Source organism: Pistacia vera, unplaced genomic scaffold (genome assembly GCF_008641045.1).
Source record: "Pistacia vera cultivar Batoury unplaced genomic scaffold, PisVer_v2 Contig227, whole genome shotgun sequence".
NCBI lineage: Eukaryota > Viridiplantae > Streptophyta > Magnoliopsida > Sapindales > Anacardiaceae > Pistacia > Pistacia vera.
In genome coordinates this window covers 1,690,081-1,710,823 of record NW_022196032.1, presented here as the reverse complement: position 1 = coordinate 1,710,823, position 20,743 = coordinate 1,690,081, and the positions used below count along the sequence as shown (strand labels likewise).

The window sequence follows — 20,743 nt, the reverse complement described above, 5'->3', positions numbered from 1 at the left end:
TCTGTTCCTATGGAGATAGGTAGTTTGAAGTCTCTTTCGGATCTAGACTTGAGCGAAAATCAATTGACTGGTTTTATTCCTCCTTCCATTGGTAATTTGAGCAACTTAAAAGTATTGTATCTATACAGCAATAACTTTTCTGGCTCTGTTCCTATGGAGATAGGTAACTTGAAGTCTCTTTCAGATCTAGAGTGAGCATAAATCAATTAACTGGTTTTATTCCTCATTCCATTGGTAATTTGAGCAAATTAAAAGTATTGTATCTCAATGATAACAACCTTTTTGGCCCTCTTCCTTTGGAGATAGGTAACTTGAAGTCTCTTTTGGATCTAGAGTTGAGCACAAATCAATTGATTGGTTCTATTCCTCCTTCTATTGGGAATTTGAGTAACTTAAAAGTATTGTACCTTTTCGAGAACAACTTTTCTGGCTCTCTTCCTATGGAGATAGGTAACTTAAAGTCTCTTTCGGATCTAGCGTTATACACAAATCAATTGAATGGTTCTGTTCCTCTTTCCATTGTTAATTTGAGCAAATTAAAAGTATTGTATCTCTTCAAGAATAACCTTTCTGGCTCTCTTCCTATGGAGACAAGTAACTTGAAGTCTCTTTCGGATCTAGCGTTATACACAAATCAATTGAATGGTTCTGTTCCTCCTTCCATTGGTAATTTGAGCAACTTAAAAGTATTGTACCTCTTTGAGAACAACCTTTCTGGCTCTCTTCCTATGGAGATAGGTAACTTGAAGTCTCTTTCAGATCTAGCGTTGTACACAAATCAATTGAATGGTTCTATTCCTCCTTCCATTGGTAATTTGAACAACTTAAAAATATTGTATCTCAACAGCAATAACTTTTCTGGCTCTGTTCCTGTGGAGATAGGTAACTTGAAGTCTCTTTTGGATCTAGGGTTGAGCACAAATCAATTGATTGGCTCTATTCCTCCTTCCATTGGGAATTTGAGCAACTTAAAAGTATTGTACCTCTTCGTGAACAACTTTTCTGGCTCTATTCCTATGGAAATAGGTAACTTGAAGTCTCTTTCGGATCTAGTGTTGAGCACAAATCAATTGATTGGTTCTATTCCTCCTTCCATTAGTAATTTGAGCAACTTAAAAGTATTATACCTCTTCGAGAACAACCTTTCTGGCTCTATTCCTATGGAGATAGGTAACTTGAAGTCTCTTTCAGATCTAGCGTTATACACAAATCAATTGAATGGTTCTGTTCCTCCTTCCATTGGTAATTTGAGCAACTTAAAAGTATTGTATCTCTACGACAACCACCTTTCTGGCTCTATTCCTATGGAGATGGGTAAATTGAAGTCTCTTTCAGATCTAATGTTGAGTACAAATCAATTGAATGGTTCTATTCCCCATTCCATTAGTAATTTGAGCAATTTAGAGTATCTATACCTTAAGCATAATAACCTTTGTGGCTCTATTCCTTCTTCCTTTGTTAATTTGAGCAAATTAACGCATTTGTACCTCAACAGTAACAACTTTAGTGGTTCTATTCCTATGACATAGGTAACTAAAGCTCTTTCATATGTAAGGCTGATACTTAATGGTTGTATTCCCCTTTAAATTGTAATTTGAGCAATTGAAGAAGCTTTTAAGCAACAATTTTTGTAGTTTTATTCCTCCTAGTGGTAATTTCGATCTAATATTAAATAATGGCATGTCTGTGGCAACAAAGAATTTGTGCTATATATCAACTATAACAACTAAATTTGTCATTTATTATATTGTAATACTAAATTTACTTCCGGACTTTGTAATTATAACAGCATAATATAAGTTTGTTTCCTCAATTCAATTAATTCAGATATTATCAAGCATCTAGCAAGCAGCTTACATATATTTTCATGATTAATTATACTGGCCAGAAAATTTTAATATAAGTTGATTGAATTGCTTAGATGTAAAATGATAATTTAAATTTTTTTATATAATTGATGGTATATAAATAATTTCATATTTAAAAAGTGGATATATTGATAATTGACAGTATTGGCAATAACATAAAATAATAACAAAATTTATTAAGTCAAATAGTAAAAGGTATTATCGTCTTGAATTTTCCTAATGATAGGTGGGAAAGTGTCATTTTGAAACTTTATGGGTGGGAAAATCGCTTTGCCAAACCTTGGGTGGGAAAATGTGGTTCTTCTCATCACGAATTTCTTCAAACCCTACCAGGGGATCCAACCCAACAGCTTCTCTCCCCTTCTTTCCAACGCAGGCTCATTTTTCTCCGTTCCTTTTTCTTTCCTTCTCTCCTTTTTCCTTTCCTTTTCCTTTCCCTCTCTATTAACAGCCACTTCCCATCTTAACATTTCACTGCTTACGGCTGGAGGCAGTTGAGCTGGCGGCGTCGTCGCTTCAGCCACGAGTTGGGCTGGCTACGAAGCTGGGGCCTGCGACGCCTCTGCCCAAAATCACCGCCAAGCTAACCGCTCTCTCTGCCGTGCACATTTTTCTTATGTTTTGTGTTTTATGAATTTGTGGAATATATGAACTTTGTGCGGTTTGTGGATGTGTGGATTTGCTCGATTAATGGAGGCTTTGTGAAGATGGGAGAGGCGGTGATAGATGGTTTTTAGGCGGCGTTCAATCGGACGAGAAAGATTTTGCGGAGAATTATATCCTCGATTTCTTCTGTGATCTCTGCGGTTTTTGCGTTGTCATTGCGCTCTGATTTTAAGAATTTAGAGTTCAGATTTTTTTTATTTTCTCGGGAAACAAACGGAAAGTGAGAGAAAGTTAGCCAAGCCACTAGCGCCAGCCCAAGCCAAATCTGGTGTTGACGCTAGCAAACCTCAACCCAACAGCTTTTCTCTCCACCGCCTCTCTCCTCCATATAGTCGGCCATCTCCTCCATGCCGTCAGCTTCTCCATGCCATAGCCCTTCTCCTCAATCGGTCAAGTTGACTCTTTGTAACGGTGCTTTGTGGTGGTACTAGTTCATTGGAATGGATTTTAATTTGGTTGTGTTTAACCTTGTTCGGTTACAGTACAGAGTTTTCTTTGAAAAGTCCCCATCTAAGCTGGCCTCAAAGGACTTCACGCCGATGCGTTTGTGGCGTCTAGGTATAGTATCCCCAACGACGATACACCGGCGAGTAATCAGCAGTTCAGCACATCTTTTGGTGCTGGGGAAAGGCAATCCCAAAGAATAAATTTTCTTTCCTGGCGCAGGTCTACGTGGGGGTTGGTTGTATTTCCAGTAGTGCTACTGCATCACATAATAAACCATTCGATAATTCGCATGAAATGATGCGAGGTAATAGTTTCTGTCGATTTTTTTTTTTTTTTTTTTAATGACCGGGAGTGTTCGAATCTACTTGTACCTCAACTAATGCTTTGCTTTTAAACTACCGACTGTTTTTGTCAAATCTTGATTGTATGACAGATTTTTGTTAAGTTTTGTTGTATTAAAGATTTAGTTTAATTTTTGATTAATTTATTATTTAAAAAATTTGATGTTTTATTAATTTGATATTAATTCTTGATAATTAATTAAGGAAAATTAACCATCAATTCTTTTCTATTTAACTTCTCACCTATAAATAAAGAAATTAAAATCATTCATAATATCTATCTTTTGAATAATAAATAAAAAAAAAAAAAAAAAAAAAAAAAAGGTATACAAACTAAAATTCTCCATTATATTAGTAAATCGTATAAGAAAAAGAAATCAAACCATATGAGAAGGATAGAAAATTTTAAACCCCAAATTCAACTACATAATTAACATATCCTCATTAATATCCTTTATGTAAACTAACATAGCTATGGCGTATTATCATCATAGAAGAAATCGAGTTTAAAAAAAAAAAATTAAAAAAAATTGAGATATGATGTTCAGAAATTAGAATCATTTGATTAGTAAAGATTGTAAAGAATTGAGGTAATGAGAGATGAGTCATGAAAATTCGTGGTAGAAGCACAACTACTCACACAAGAGGATAAACTTAACCATGCAAGGCAAAGACCTTGACTTGATGAGTGTCAATTACATAACCTCATTTCTTACATGAAGGACAAGGCAAAATTAGTGTCCACATAAAGGGCTAGAATTTCTCACCAAAAACAGCAAATATGGAATAAATGACATTTGGACACTTTAAAAGCTCTAACTTCATAAAAAAAATCAAGTCTAACGCAAGAGGACAAGCAACATTAGCAAAATTTTCTCGTCAAACAAATTTACTGAGCTTGTGAAAATCGATGGAGTCTTTTGAAGCCTTAAAGTATATTGTATGAGTTGCTTATGTATATATATACACACTAAATTATGATATGCATTAAGAAATAAGAAAAACAATGATGTGCTCAATGTTGAAGAGAGTATTTTCTCTTAGTTCCCTCCTCTTTTTGTATGTTTTACAAAATCCATCACTTGATGTTGCTTCTAATTCTAGGAAGAAGCACTTGCTCTTCTCAAAGAGAAAGCCAGCCTTTAAAACCATAATCATTCTCTTTTGACATTGTGGACTCTTTCTTCAGTGAATTCCACTAAAATAAGTTTATGTACTTGGTTAGGAGTCTCCTGCAACCATGCTGGAAGTATCAGGAGTATTAATCTGATTAGTGCACATTTAACAGGTACACTTCATGAACTATCATTCTCATTCTTTCCCAATCTTGAATACCTTGATCTAAGCATGAACGAACTCTTTGATGCTATCTCTCCTTCCATTGGTAATTCGGGTAACTTAAAAGTTTTGTACCTTTTCGAGAACAACCTTTCTGGCTATGTTCCTATGGAGATAGGTAGCTTGAAGTCTCTTTCGGATCTAGCATTGAGCATAAATCAATCGACTAGTTCTATTACTCTTTCCATTGATAATTTGAGTAACTTAAAAGTATTGTATCTCTATAGTAATAACTTTTCTGTCTCTGTTCCTATGGAGATAAGTAACTTGAAGTCTCTTTCGGATCTGGAGTTGAGCATAAATCAATTGACTGGTTCTATTGCTCCTTCCATTGGTAATTTCTCTACAGCAATAACTTTTCTAGCTCTATTCCTATGGAGATAGGTAACTTGAAGTCTCTTTCGGATCTAGAGTTGAGCACAAATGAATTGAATGGTTCTATTCTTCATGCCATTGGTAATTTAAGTAACATAAAAATATTGTATCTGTATAGCAATAACTTTTCTGGTTTCGTTTCTATGGAGATAGGTAACTTGAAGTCTCTTTTTGGTCTAAACTTGAGCACAAATCAATTGACTGATTCTATTCCTCCTTCCATTAGTAATTTGAGCAACTTAAAAGTGTTGTACCTCTTCGAGAACGACATTTTTGGCTTTATTCCTATGGAGATAGGTAACTTAAAGTGTCTTTCAAATCTATCAATTCACACCAATCAATTGGATGGTTTTCTTCCTTGTTCCATTGGTAATTTGAGCAATTTAAAGTATTTATACCTTTGCCATAATAACTTTTTTGGTATATTCCTTCTTCCATTGGTAATTTGAGCAATTTAAAGCATCTATAACTTAGTCATAATAACCTTTCTGGCTTTATTCCTTCTTCCATTGTTAATTTGAGCAATTTAACATATTTGTACCTTAACAGTAACTAGGGCTGCAAACGAACCGAGCTGTTCACAAATAGCTCGATGTTCGTTCGATAACTATTCGATTCAACTTAATAACAAATTGTTCGCTAACAGTTCGATGTTCGTTCGATAATATATTTGATTCGAGTGTGAACATATGATATTCGTTCGATTATGTTCGTGAACATACTGCGTTCGACTGATTCATCCGTTCGCGAACAATTTGTTCGATTATTCATTCATTTATGTTCGAAAAACATGGTATACATTATTATTATTATTATTATTATTATTATTATTATTATATATATATATATTTTTTTTTTCTTTTGTATATTATGTTTGGTTTAGTTTGAATGATTTTTTTTAATGGTAATCAATAATAAAATATTATGATGCTTTTGTTTTTCTTATATATATAATATGTTTGGATTTTTTTTCTTTTTCAAATGTCAATAATTAAATATATAAATATATAGCCTTTTAATTAAAAAATAATAATTTTTTATGATACATAGTATAACAAATTTAATAATATAATAAATTGTATAATCAAGTGATATATAACATAACAAATCTAATAATATAATAGCTTCATATTTTTCCAATTGTAATTAATAATTAAATATTATGAGATACATTTCAATTAATAAATAATGAATATAGTATGGTAAATTGATGAACATAACATATTATATAATCAAGTGATGTATAACATAATAAATTTAATAACATAATAGCTTAATTAAATATAGTATAGTAAATTGATGAACATAATATATTGTATAATCAAGTGATATATAGTATGACAAATTTAATAACATAATAGCTTAATTAAACATAATATAGAAAATTTATGAATATAACATATTGTATAATCAAGTAATATATAACATGACAAATTTAATAACATAATAGCTTAATTAAACCTAAATTAATCACACATTTGTATTAATCATATATTACAATAGACCCTCATACTACTATGAATTTATAGGTATTGATACAGAATATATATGTAAACATTAATGATAATATATATATATACAATAACCAACAAACTAACCTACCCAACCCAAATTTTAAAACAAAAATCCAAATGAAAGTCCACATTTTCCCTTACCTGGCCCAAATCCAAATGCAAATCCAATTCAGTCACAACCCTAATTTGGTTATCGAACGAACTTAAACAACCCTAAGTTATTTGAATGAGTTAATCGAATAATTAATCGAACGATCACAAACTACTTGTTTGGTTAATCGAACAAACTCGAACAGTCATTTTGTGTTCGTTCGAGTTTGGGCACAATTTCGAACACCCCTTTGTGCTTATCGAACGAGTTTTGAACATAGGTGTTCGTTCGTGTTCGGTTTGTTTGTAGGCCTAACAGTAACAACATTAGTGGTTCTATTCCTATGACATAAGTAACTTAAAGTCTTTCTGATGTAAGGCTGACACTTAATGGTTGTAATCCTCTTTCAATTGTAATTTGAGCAATTGAAGAAGCTTTTAGGCAACAATTTTTGTAGTTTTTATTCCTCCTAGTGGTAATTTCCATCTAATATTAAATAATTGCATGTTAGTGGCAACAATCTTTGTGATTTAATCCTCTTAGATTTAGAAATTTCTCTGAATAAATTTCTGGCTATTTTAAATAAATTTTAATTACGTCTATTGTCATAGATTCACTAAAAGATTGTTCAATTTTAGAAAATATATTTAGTATTCCTTATCCATGGGATCTTGTCATCCTGATACCTTTCTGAGGTCTTTTTGTAATAGTTTTAAATTGGTTTTTTATTATTAAAACAATATCTCAAGGGGTATTATTTATTTATTTTCTTAAAATCAAACTTTATACAATTTTTTACATGAATTTTTAAACTTTAGTTTGGCAACAATATGTAGATGGTTAGAATTAGATAAGTATTAATATTTGAAAAGAATAATACCCACGTACTCCAAAGTTTATATCCATAAATAAACGTGACTTTTTTTTCTTTTTTTGTGTAATTGTATCATTTTTCAACTAATATAATGTAGAACCCTTAGCTACTATTGTAGATGCAAAAAATCTACGGTTAGGGAAATAGAGTCTGATCCCGTGAGATTGAGGTCACTGACAATCCGATGGACCTGCACACACGAAGAGATGACCATGAAGCTTATGGGAAACATCGCGGTGGTGCTTACCGTAGGTACTCCGCCGCCAAAGTCAGCAAGGCTGAAAGAGACTGTTTAATAAGAATTAAATGAAAGAAATATCACCGGGAGTCTTGCCAAAGGCCAAGATTATGGCGAAGGTGTTGAATTCTCGGGAGCAAGAACTTAGGAGCAAATAAGTGGTTTTGAGTAATCGAAATTGAATGAATTATGAGAGGGCAAACTTTTGTTTATATAATGAACCCAAGGTTGGAATCCTAGTAAGACATTGAGTCCTATTTTGGGAGATAATCCCTATCAGGAAAGAAATATGATTTTTTGTCCTTATCAAATTAAGTTTATTAGTTTGAGTAAGATTCAGGATCTTTAGCAAAAGAGAAAATATAATGGGTTTCTAACTTTCTATTTATGGACTATTGTAGGCTAATAGGTTGGAACCAAATTTAACTTAATTTGTAAGATAGCCCAGCTCATAAAGTGTGCAGTTCATAAAGTGACTTTAGGCGTAGACCCAATTAGAATTGGGCTAAGTCTTTGGATCGTAATATATTTATTTCGTTATTGGGCCTCGTCAGGCCCAAGATGACTTTTTGCCCATACAGCTATCTTAAGCTTTTAGGTGGAATGACAAGTTACTAGCTCAAACAACTCACATGAAAATAATAATATTTAATTTAATTTTTAATGTCGAAGCATATTGTTGCGTAGCCAAAAAAAAAAGATATTCTTGTTATAAATATTGTGGACCCCACCAAATTTGAGAAGTTGGGGGGCAATTGTCAACTTGACAAGTTTGGGGGATGATGGGGCAACATCCCCCTCCCCTTCATTTTGAATCATCACAAAATTTCAGATTGGAATGATAGATTTTTTTTTTTTTTTTTCTCACCCCAAATTATATAGATAATGAGATATTAGATAATGTGTGGAAGGAGTCCTTAATGCAAAAGCTTTTTTTTCAAATTAAGCACTAAATGAGAAACTTATTTGATTGAACGACTTCATTAATATTACTAACAAAAATACAAACAATATGAATATATATTACATATTCACTAGGGTTGTGTGAGTTATACTACTGCATATAATTTTTGATGTATGAAATTGAAGGTTGACATCCAAGATGTATGCATGAAGATTTATTGTAAAGTTCTCTCATATATATAGAATTTGATAAAAAAAAAAATCAAATTAAAAAAATTTATAATCATATATACTTTTAAATACACCTAAATTTAATTCCCGTTTCATATGAAATTTATATACAATATTTTGCTTTTAAAACAAATTATACAATGAATCTCATGAAAATGCGTTTGATAAAAATGAAATGAAATGTTTTGAAAAACAGTTTTCAGAAAAAATCCTAAAAGCTAGTTTGATATTAGAAAATGAGTCGTTTTCATAGTTTTCTTTATGCATTCCGAACATTAGTTTTTGAAAATTATTGTTGAATCACTAATCACATAATTATTCCGACAAAAATATATTTAACATTAATTTATATTCAGAACTACATACACAAAAATTTAATTTAACTTTGAAATACCTATATATATACACTCTTTGTATTAGGAGATTGTTTCAAATATATTCTTTAATAAACAAATTTCAGAAAAAAAAAATCTCCTTAATTTGAACGCAAGATTTTGTATTTTAGATGAATAGAAAATATTAAAAATGGAATAATAGTATATGAAATAGTCAAGATTTTTGAAGGTTGGTGACCTTAGTGACCTTTATTTTAATTTATAAATAATGATGGATCCCCGTAAGTGGGAGGACATAAACTCAATTGTAGTTGCTTTGCAACTCTCTTTGTAAGAATACGATAATTTGTTTATTCTAATTTCATATGATGTGTCATTTTATATGGTTTTGATGTGTAAATGAAAGAGTTGATATGATGAATTATATATCAATGTCTCATAAAACGACATATCATTTGGGATAGGAAATTGAAGATTTCGGAAAGTGTTACAAATTAAAGAAAAATAGAGAAAAACATTTGGGAATTAACGAAAATCAAAGAGTATTTTATGTCATAATATTAAATAAATAAATAAATATTTCTTAAAGTAACCTCAAGATATAATGGAAGATTAGAAGGAACCTCTAGAATTTAACTAATATTTCTTTGGCTTTGGCTTATCAAAATATCAACTAATAATTGAAATTAGGATAATATTAAAATAACATTCTACACTTTTCTAAAGTTTATTTATTAAATAATGCACATTTTTTTAATCAATTAATTGTATTTTCTGAGAAAATTTTTATAATATTCAATGATTTAATTTCAACATAAATTAAATTAATCAATCATTCAAAGAAAAGAATTATTAAAAAATAAAAATTAAGAAATAAGAAACAAAAGGGTACTTTTTGAAAGCAACACAACAGGATTAAAAAACAAAACACATGAAATGAAATGAAAAAAGATTTGATTTGATTTTTTTATGCTTTTGTTTTCAAAAAATAATAAAATTAATAATAATAATAATAATTTTAAGAACACCCGTGGAATAGTGAACAAAACCCCTCTTTTTTCTCTACTGATCAATCATTTTCCGTTTAGTTTGATTCAATCTGGGCCGTGTGATTTGATGACTCCCACTTTCACATGTTGCCGCCGGCGTCGCTAGACTCCGGAGCTCCGAACGCTCAGGTTTCTACTTCCTTTTCGTTCAGTACTTTAATTTCTCAATCTAATTTATCACAGGTGGGTTTGTTATTGTATTAACATTTTTTCCAAAGATGAACCCATCAAGGTTTGCTGAAAATATATCTGGGGTTTCAAATTCAAGTAGTAATAACCCGAATTTGAGCTCCAATTCGTCGTCAATTTCGCGATCATCGAATCTTTCGAGGCCGAGATTGCATAAGATGAGAAAGCAATTTAATTCCGAGAGTTTTAAAGTGCCTGGGGCATCAGGATCCGGGTTTGGTTCCGGTTCCAACCCGTTTCCGGTGGGCACGAATCGTTTTGGGTATGAACCGGGTGGTGGTTCGAGCTCTAATGTATTTGTGTTTGGAACAAGGAAGAATGATTTGGGAAACAATGTTGTCGATGAAATGAGGAAGCTGAAAATTGGGAGTGAAAAAGAGGGTGTGAATAAAACAAATGATGGGTTTGTGTTTGGTAGTAATGCTAGTTCTGATTATAAGAGTGTTGGTTTTGATGAAATGGAGGTGGAGGTAGCTATGAGGAAGTTGAATATCGATAGCGCTGAGAATGCTAAGAGTAGTGAAAATGATAAGGGTGAGTTTGTTTTTAAGAGTGGTAACAATGTGGGTGGTTTAGGTGGGAAAGATACGGAATCCGGGCTTGAAATTGAGTTACAGAAGAAACTTAGTGTTAAAGAGGGTGGGGAGGTTAACGGGAAGAAATTTGTATTCAGTAGTAGTAAAGAAAAAGAAAGGAGTTTTCCTTTTGCCGCAAAGGAACTTCATGATCAGATGAAGAATTTGAATTTGAGTAGTAAGAATGAAATTGATGCTAAGATCAATGAGAATATAATATCAAATGAAATGGGGAGGAAGTTGAATATTGGAAATGAAACCAGTGATTCTGCTGGTCCAACGGACATGGGAAGAATGACTTCTGGAATCTTTGTGAATGACAAGCAGGATGGAAATATGGGTGATAATGAGTTCAACAATTTGGGCAAAGCAGTTCCCACAGAATTTACTTTTCAGGCAGCAATGGAGGGTAAAGATGCAAGGGGTGGTCACGTTTCTGTTGACCAACCGAAAGATGATGCAAGAGCGAGTGAAACCGGTTCATCGTCATCTTCATTCTCATCCAGTGGTGTGCATTTTCTGTCAGTTGACAATGCGTCTAAAGTGTTTGGAACGGATAGACTCGACAAGAAGAATGAGTTTAGCTTTACAAGCACACAAGATGGTTTGGGAACACCCTTTGTGGAATTTAAAACACCACTGCCAAAAGCGAACTTATTCTCTGGTGTAGATCGGACATTGGAATTTGGTGCAAAGAGGGAATTCGTTAGGGACATGAAAGCAAAGAAAAAGAGAGGAAAACTAAGGCAGCCTACCCCAGTCCATCTGCGGCATGGACAAAGTTTTGTTTCGAGGGAAAGTGTCTCCCAGGAGAACCCAGAGCCTTCGGAATCTTATTCTCCAATGGATATTTCAACATATCAGGAAACATTGGCTGACACTCTATGTTCAAGAGAAACTTCTGTTGCTTCAGATGAGTCTTTCAGTCTTGACAATGATGCTTCTACTGATTCACGGCCAGCAGTCTCAGATGTTTCAATAGACAAAGACTTGCTTGTTGCAACGCAGCACATGGATATAAACGAAGGGGATGTGAGCAGCAGAGAAACGAAAGAGGAACATTCTGATAGAGGTGTTAGTGCCGTAGGTACTCCAGAAGATTCTATTTCTGGGGCTGAAACTGAAAGTTTTAAATCAGCAAATGAGGAGATAGACTTCCACATTGATGGCTTTGTTAAGTCAGCTGAAACTGAAGCTAGTTCAAGCTCTAACATTGAGAGAGAAGATAGTGATGGCCGGATGCAATTCAGTTTTCCGTCACGTCAAGAAGAGCAAAGCGGGTCTAACTTCACCTTTGCTGCTTCTTCTGCTGGTCAAAGTCACTTATCAGCATCAAGACGTCACCTTAAAAAGAAGAATTTGATTAAAATTGGTCATGATTCATTTAATTCCACTTCCAATGCTAAAATTCCACATGCATCAACCTCTGCGCAGTTCTCTCCGTTCTCTGGAGCTTCACAGCTTTTGTCAGCTCGGCAGGGTGAGAAAGGAGACCAATTTTCTCTTAGACTCAGAGTTGGACATAATTCCGAAGTGGTAAGAGGACAGGAAATAAAGCAGGAGCCTAGTTTGTCTTCTGCTGCAACTATTGCTGATCAGGAAGCTTGTGAGAAGTGGCGATTAAGGTTTTTCTTTATTTGAATAGCTTTTTCATTATTTTTCTCTAAACACAAACTAGAAAAACTCTCTTTCATTTGTTTCAGTGCGTTGTTGTTTCATTTTGGTATTCTCATTTGATGATCATAATGTGTGCTGTTTCTATCTACCAGCTTCAAGTTCATTTTTCTTTTTGAAATGATGTATATCAGGGGAAACCAAGCTTACACAAATGGGCATTTGTCCAAAGCTGAGGATTGTTACACACAAGGGATAAATTGTGTATCCAAAAGTGAGAATTCTCGAAGTTGTCTTAGGGCACTGATGTTGTGCTATAGCAACCGTGCAGCAACACGCATGTCTCTTGGAAGAATGAGAGATGCTCTTGAGGACTGCATGTTGGCAGTTGCGATAGATCTGAATTTCCTCAGAGTGCAAGTTAGAGCTGCAAAGTAAGGCTCTTCTTTGTATTCTGATTCCTTTTGGGAGTGCGTGTGAATCGACCTTGCATTAATTGTGTCCTAATAATGCTTTATAGAATTTGTTACTAGACAAGTTTTTTCTGCATATGAGTGGTAAATAAGAAATTCAATTTGTTCTTTCTAAGGACTTTTTTACATGAGAAATTATCATCATAATTTTTTCTTTTTGCTCAAATGAGTTGTTGTGGCTTTCCAAACTCTCGAGTTTCCAAATGTGCTGTTTGTAAGTTAAATATCTGAATGGTTTTTAAGTTTCTAGTTTTTCATGATAGTATGCAGCTCATCAAGCTTTTTAACTAATTATTTTATTTAGATATTTGTTTTACTAATTATCTGCATTACAACATGTAATATTGTTTAACTGTAGCATAAGATATATTCATTATGAATTCTATTTGATCTTTATCAAAGATCATATCTCCTAATTGGTGCTTTCACTTTTGATTTCTTCAAGTTGTTACCTTGCCCTTGGCGAACTTGAAGATGCATCACTGTATTTTAAAAAGTGTTTACTGTCCGGAAGTGATATCTGTGTGGACAGAAAAATTGCTGTCGAGGCTTCTGATGGCCTTCGAAAGGCACAGGTATTGCAATTTTTCTACCAAATTATGATACTTTCTCTATTTTTCTATTGAGGCCCTGGGGGTTATTTTTAGCATCAGTTACTAATAGCTGTTTATCCTCCAAATGCACAAAATTCACAAAAACTAAATAATTTTCTCATTGAATTGATGATGCTATCCTCATTTGGACATGGATAATAGATAATTTCTGACATGCTCATCTTCTTTGAAGTAAAATTTTGAGCAGTGGGTTCAAACATAAGGAGAAGGATTTGTGAGGGATTGCTGAGGTCGAGGTAGAGGAAAGATATTAATGTTTCAGTTCAGTTATAAATCAAACTAATCACAAAATGAAACTTGCATTGTGAAATTGATTTGTCCTTAGGAAGCGATTTGAAGGAAAAAAAAAAAAAAAAAAACCTACCTGATTGGCCCTGAATAGGAGCAGATGATGAAGGCAGAGCAGAAGAATTAGAAAGTAGGATTCTAGTGATTATGTTAATATTTGTTCATTCCTTTTAAACCGCTTATGCTAGAATTGTTTGTAGAGGGTATGTGATAATTTTTATGTGGAAATGATTGGATCTCACATCTGTGATACATTATGCAATTTTTTTTTTTTTTTAATTTCTTTTTTCCTATCATTTATCCATGTTGAGGAAATCTATGACTTGTCCAGTGACATTGTGACTTATTAGTGTTTTCCTGTTTGGCAGAAAGTGTCTGAATGCATGCAACGCTCTGCTGAACATCTACAAAATAAAACTTTAAATGATGCACAGAGTGCTTTGGCAGTCATTGATGAGGCTTTGTTAATAAGCTATTACTCAGAAAAGTTACTCGAAATGAAAGCTGAGGCTCTTTTCATGGTCTGTTTTTATATTATCTGATATGTGAAATTTAAAATTTTGCTTGTGTATTTTAGATATTATTGATACTCCAAGTATTTGCCTATTCAGTATTTAGTATTGCACCAAAACAAAATCAGAATTGAGTTAACAATTGTGTCATCTGGCAGTTAAGGAAGTATGAGGAGGTAATTCAACTGTGTGAGCAGACCTTTGATTCTGCTGAAAAGAATTCTCCAACATTCAATGCCGATTCCCAGTTAGCAAATCTAGATCGTTTTGAACCCTCAAAGGACTTTAGGCTTTGGCGCTGTCGTTTAATTTTCAAATCATACTTTAATCTAGGACGGCTGGAGGAGGCTGTTGCATCACTTGAGAAACAAGAAAAACTGGGGTAATTCCTAAGTCTCTAACACATTTAATTTCTTCCAATTCATTTTGTTCCACTATGATAAATCATACCGCTTATTCTATTTTTCCCAGGAATGGAGGAAAGCCTCTAGAATCTTCAATACCCATAGTTGCCACTGTGCGTGAGCTCTTACGCCATAAGGTATGCCCATTTTGTGCTTTGTTTAATCTCTGCTTTTAATACAATGTTTTTTGTTCTCTCTCTTTGGATGGAACCTTCAAAATAAGCAAGGCACCTAGGAGTTTGTTCCTGAACAGATCTGGCATAGGCATAGCTGTTGATATATAGACTGTGTCTAACATGCACATTTATTGACACACTATTATTATCAGGTGTGCCTTGCAATAGAAGAGGAGAATGCCCTATTCAATATCATATTTCTATTTTCAGAAGTTTTGTGGTATATATTGGTTTGGATGCTCTTAAAGAGTTGACATTTGAATTCTTCTCTCCACTTATAAATGGGTGGAATTGTTGCAAATAATGGTGTTATGGTAGTGCTATTTTTGATCAGTTAGTCTCATGACTTCCTGGACAATCTGATTTCAGTTTTCATGCCTACTATCATATTTTGTTGAACTGGTTAATGTGTTCAGTTCTCCCATCATAGAACTGAAAGTATCCGATGATTTCTAGATTATTTGTTTTGCTTTTCTGAGTGTGAATGATTTGTTCTACACTATTGCAGGTTGCTGGGAATGAAGCATTCCAAGCAGGAAGGCATTCAGAAGCCATTGAACATTATACTGCTGCTTTGTCATGCACTGTGGAGTCACATCCTTTTGCAGCTATTTGTTTCTGTAATCGTGCTGCTGCATACAAAGCGTTGGGCAATATTACTGATGCTATTGCAGATTGCAGCCTATCTATAGCTCTTGATGGGAATTATATAAAGGTTTGTGTCTGAACTGATGCATTATTCTTCTTTCTTATGATATTGCCTAAAAATATATATTGGGAAAGAGGGAAGGCGAGGGGGGAGGTGTTCACGGGATGCTTGGTGAAGATTGAACATTTAGCAATGGTGCTTTTCATTTTTCTCAAGGTTTTGAATGATACTACCCTGTTTATATCATAAGCTATCTAAGATTTTGATGATACCATGATTAAATAAGAATCATTTGAATTCTACTTAATCAAGTGTATTCATGATTAAGATAAGTATCTCAATTGATTAAAACATCGTGCCCAAACTGCTCCTTCCAGAAAATAATAGTTACTCAAGTTGCTCCTACGCAAAAGATTCCTTAACTCCTTGACTGGCTATGTACTTAAGCTCTTGGATCAAGTGGTTACCATAACATAGTATCAGAGCTTGTTTCACCAAACAGTGTTGCTTTCAAACCTCTTTAATGTATTATTAAATTATAATCAGTTAATGTTAGTTTTTGTCGAATTTGATTCATGTGCCTTGCTCACAACATTAAAATTAAATACTTTTGTTAAACTCTTATCAATTAAAAATTCTGTCAAGTGGTTCCTGTACATCTAATTATATTTCATTGATTAAAAAAATATTGCTAGTGAAGATTATAATTATACTCATAACACAGTTGTGTAGCATAACTATTTATGTACATTCATGTACATTTTAGTAATTAAAAGAAGTTTGGCATGTGAAAGGTGTTAGAATTATTTGAATCTTTTCAGGAAACTTCAATACAGTCCTTAGACTTCTAAGAGTTGAGGTTTGCTGGCTCAAATAATTAGCAGCTCAGTGTAAGAGTAGGTTGGATATGGATTTTAAGTGAAACTGTATCATACACTTGGATTTAAGTATGGCTTTTAGCATGTCATTAGTATCATTTGGGAACCGGCAAATTAACTTCAACCAATGTGCCTTACAATACTGGGTTCTTTCTTTTTTTTTTTTTTTTTTTTTCCGTTTGAATCTTGGGAAAGTTGATCTTTCTTTTTACAATAATATTTTTATTTTGTTGTTATGGGTCAATTAGGGTTTTCTTCTATTGAATAACATTTTAGGTAATATCAATGTGTTGTTACTCTACAGGCAATTCGAGAAGACGTTATATGAGATGATTAGGGACTATTGGCAAGCAGCTAGTGATCTTCAGAGGCTTATAGCTCTCTTACTAAGCAAGAAAGAGAGCAATCAATCTTGTGATAGATCAACTAACTACGCAAATGATCTAAGACAAGCTCGTTTACGGCTTACTGCAATAGAAGAAGAAGCCAGGAAGGACATCCCCTTGGATATGTACCTTATTCTGTGAGTCTCTTTCACTTGTGATTCTGACTAATTAGATATGCTGGCACCATTTTATGATATGTTGCCAATTCATGAGTTATGCTGGAACATGCATCTTCACCTCTTTATTAGATTAATCTGATTCTAGACAAAATGCATGACGAAACCTATTTTATTAAGCTACTCTTTTCCATTGGAAGTTTATGTCACTTGCTTATGGTTGGTACCTATGAATATTGAAGTGAGATATGCAGAAAGAACAGTGCCTGATTAGTTTTAAGCATTCTGTATGTCACATAACCATTTTGTTTCTGTTTGGACTTTGGTATATAGATGGGTACATTCTGGTTACAATGTCTTTTCATATTCTAGTGAAAGCTAAATTGCATCATATTTTCTGGTGATGTGAAGAATTTTTCATGAAGGATAACTTGGTCATAATTAGTGTTAGATTTGGCAGCTTTAGATTGGATATTGCTGCATTATCAATCTTTAATGTTAAACAGTTTTCTTGTGTTATAACTTTTGGAGATTCATTTTTCCTAGTAACTCAGGACTGATTTTATGTTCAAAATGTAACTTTCATAAGTTGAGATAACATTGGGTTGGTATGGTTCAATTGTAACTAGAAGCATACATACTACAGTCACCCTTTATTTTTATGTGTGCACGTGGCAAAATGTTTTTTTTTTCTTTTTCGAAGTTAGCTGATACCCAAGCTATCCTCGCCATTGTCCTCAAGTTATTCCTCTTTGAACTTTTTCTTCTCATGATGCTTATTTTATTGATAGTCTTCAGGGTACTCTTAGGTTCTGCCAAGTGTTTAGTTTCTTTGCTTATTGATAGAGAGGTAAAAATTCCATTTTAATTATATAACTTCTATTCAAATTCAATTAGGTCTTCCATGTTTCAAGTTCAATTTCAGAATTTAAATCTCAGTTGATTTGGTGAATGTTTAGTAGAAATGGAAATGTCTAAAATATTGGCTAGCATAAAGAATATCAATTTACTTGATAATCATTACCCAATCTCTCCCTATTGGCTTCCCTTCACCATCTTTTCTCTCTACACTTTGCCCCAGTTGCCTTCCTTTTTCTCTCCTTCATGATTCGCCTCCTCTCTCCCCATAAGGCTCCACATTTAAAGTGTCGAACCCGTAACAGAGTGAACTCTAATTAAGCAAAACTCCTAAATTCCTTAATATAGCTAGTGGCTAATTCTAATCTTGAGGTTTAAAATCTCTCGTATTTTGAATTATGTGGCAGAGGAGTTGAACCATCTGCTTCTGCATCAGACATCAGAAAGGCTTATCGGAAAGCTGCACTTCGACATCATCCTGACAAGGTTTCTTATATTATATGAGTTATTTGCATGCTTACTGTTATTTACCCATCTAACAAAATCATTATTGATCTAGGCGGGTCAAAGCTTGGTTAGAAATGATAATGGGGATGATGGGCTTTGGAAGGAGATTGGAGCAGAAGTTCACAATGATGCTGATAGACTTTTTAAAATGATTGGAGAGGCATATGCTGTACTCTCAGATCCTACCAAGGTTTCTCTACACCCTTTTCTTATTGTGCATTCTTATGTCACAAATTTTCATGTGTTATACCTTCTTTTACCATGTTCTGATTTCTTTTGGTTGTCTTTTTCCTCAAAACTGTGCTTAGAACAGTCAACTTTTTGCTAAAAAAGAGTTGTTGGGTCACTCCTTGCTTAGCTTTGCAACTTTAGTGTCTTGTGGGGATTTGCCCCTTCTTATGCTCTAAAGGGGACACTAAGCAGCCCTGGCAGATCAGTGGTCATTTTTGTGGAAATTTAAATTGTTTTGGTACTTTTATTGGTTGATGTTAAAACATCTAGCAACTTCATTGCTCAATGATGATCATTGAAATTAATTTTGGCAAATGTTAACATGATCCAGAAACCTTCATAAAACGGTCATCTTAAAGAAGTCAGATTAATACCTTGAAGAACCCTTAAACTGTTGGTTTGCATTTTTGATTGAACCGTAAATATAAATCTTCTTCCCTATATTAAAATTGTCAGTCTAATACCTTGAACAACCCTTAAATTGTTTGGTGGCTTTTTTTGTATATCACCCTTTGGTTTGATTATTTTTGTTACAATTTGTTTATCCTCATCATTTCATCATTCTACAATTTGCCATCAAGTTGCAAGCCTAACGCTGTGCTTATTGATTATGTAATCAATAGGCATTCACCTAATGTTGCATAGGCTTTTTGATGACAAAGTGCTAGCCTTCCTGGTTTTTATCAGGAAAATTTATTAAACTTATAGGCCCATATTCACATGTCAAGACTGGCTACTTGGGCTTTTTTCAACATCGTGTTTGTGTGATTTTATGTTTTTTTTTTTTTTTTTTATTGCTATCATGGCAAGTGTCCTTCCTCTTTGTATACATTATTTTCAAATCTTTTAATTTATTAATTTCTCTTGTATTATTCCTTGTGCTGCTAAATTAGTATTCATATGGTCACAATTTTTTTTTTTTTTTTTTTTTAATTTCCAGCGTTCACGGTATGATCTTGAGGAAGAGATGAGGAATGCCCAAAAGAAACGCAATGGAAGCAATACATCCAGAACAACCACTGATGCTCAAAATTATCCATATGAGAGAAGCAGCAGTAGGCGACAGTGGAGAGAAGTGTGGAGGTCGTATGCTAACTCACCCACCAAACGGTCAGAAGATACTCGATCAAAAAGATTTTCATGACAACTTTGTGCAATATGCATGATTAGAATCTCATGATAAAAAACGGTGTAGTTGGATGAGGAATTTACTCAATTATCAGCAATCTGCACATTATCCCAACCAAGAGATGCTGTCGTGGGAAATGATTTCACCTACTGTCCAAGAGCTAGTGGCTATGTGAATATTGAGATACTATGTCGGTGAATGCCTGGCTGAGAATTGTGGTTATCTAACCAAAAAAAATTTTGCTAACCAAAGAGTTTTGCCCACAAGGATATAAAAGATGGTCGAAGATTTGACACAGGAATTGTATTATACTGAAAGAGGTTCTCCATGGAAAAAAGAAAAGCTCTAATCCAAGATATGAAATAGAGGGAGGTCGGTAACTGTTTGAGCTATGTAAATTTAACAGTAATCTATGCAGGTGAAATTTGACAGTGCAACCAGAAAGCTCAATGGCCTCAGCAGTTTGTTACATTGGCACGAATAAAACTGAAGCCGGAAAACCAAAAAAAAAAAAAAAAAACCTCAGCAGTTTGTTACATTGGCACGAATAAAACTGAAGCCGGAAAACCAAAAAAAAAAAAAAAAAAAGGTAGAAAAGAAAGAAGATGGGATCTTTTTAGGATTATGAAGGAGTCATAATTAATATGAGAGACATTTTTTGGTTTGATTTTATGTACATTATTTTCAGAATGATTTCAGTTTGTCTTGTTCATTTGCCGAATACAGTTCCTGTTGATATACTGTTATACGAATGAGTTTGCTTGTTTGTACAGTGTGTTTCTCAATGAGTTGAATTTTTGAATGAAAAGCCCCTTATTGTATGACGCTATATGCAGTGTTAAGTATGTTCTTCTACTATGATTTGACTGCAAAT

The 20,743-nt window shown here is 33.6% G+C and overlaps 1 protein-coding gene across 1 annotated transcript; it reads left to right on the top strand.

Moving 5' to 3' along the window:
* Positions 1-9: 9 nt before the first annotated feature.
* Positions 10-20,389, top strand: LOC116130971. The gene is made up of 16 exons (XM_031416640.1): positions 10-163; positions 307-1,314; positions 4,611-4,994; positions 5,189-5,332; positions 10,454-12,659; positions 12,843-13,082; positions 13,567-13,696; positions 14,392-14,544; positions 14,694-14,917; positions 15,007-15,076; positions 15,624-15,830; positions 16,646-16,660; positions 16,957-17,165; positions 18,410-18,488; positions 18,562-18,699; positions 19,681-20,389. The coding sequence occupies exons 1-16, from the start codon at positions 10-12 to the stop codon at positions 19,882-19,884; spliced, it is 5,565 nt and encodes a 1,854-aa protein (XP_031272500.1). The 3' UTR covers positions 19,885-20,389.
* Positions 20,390-20,743: the final 354 nt, after the last annotated feature.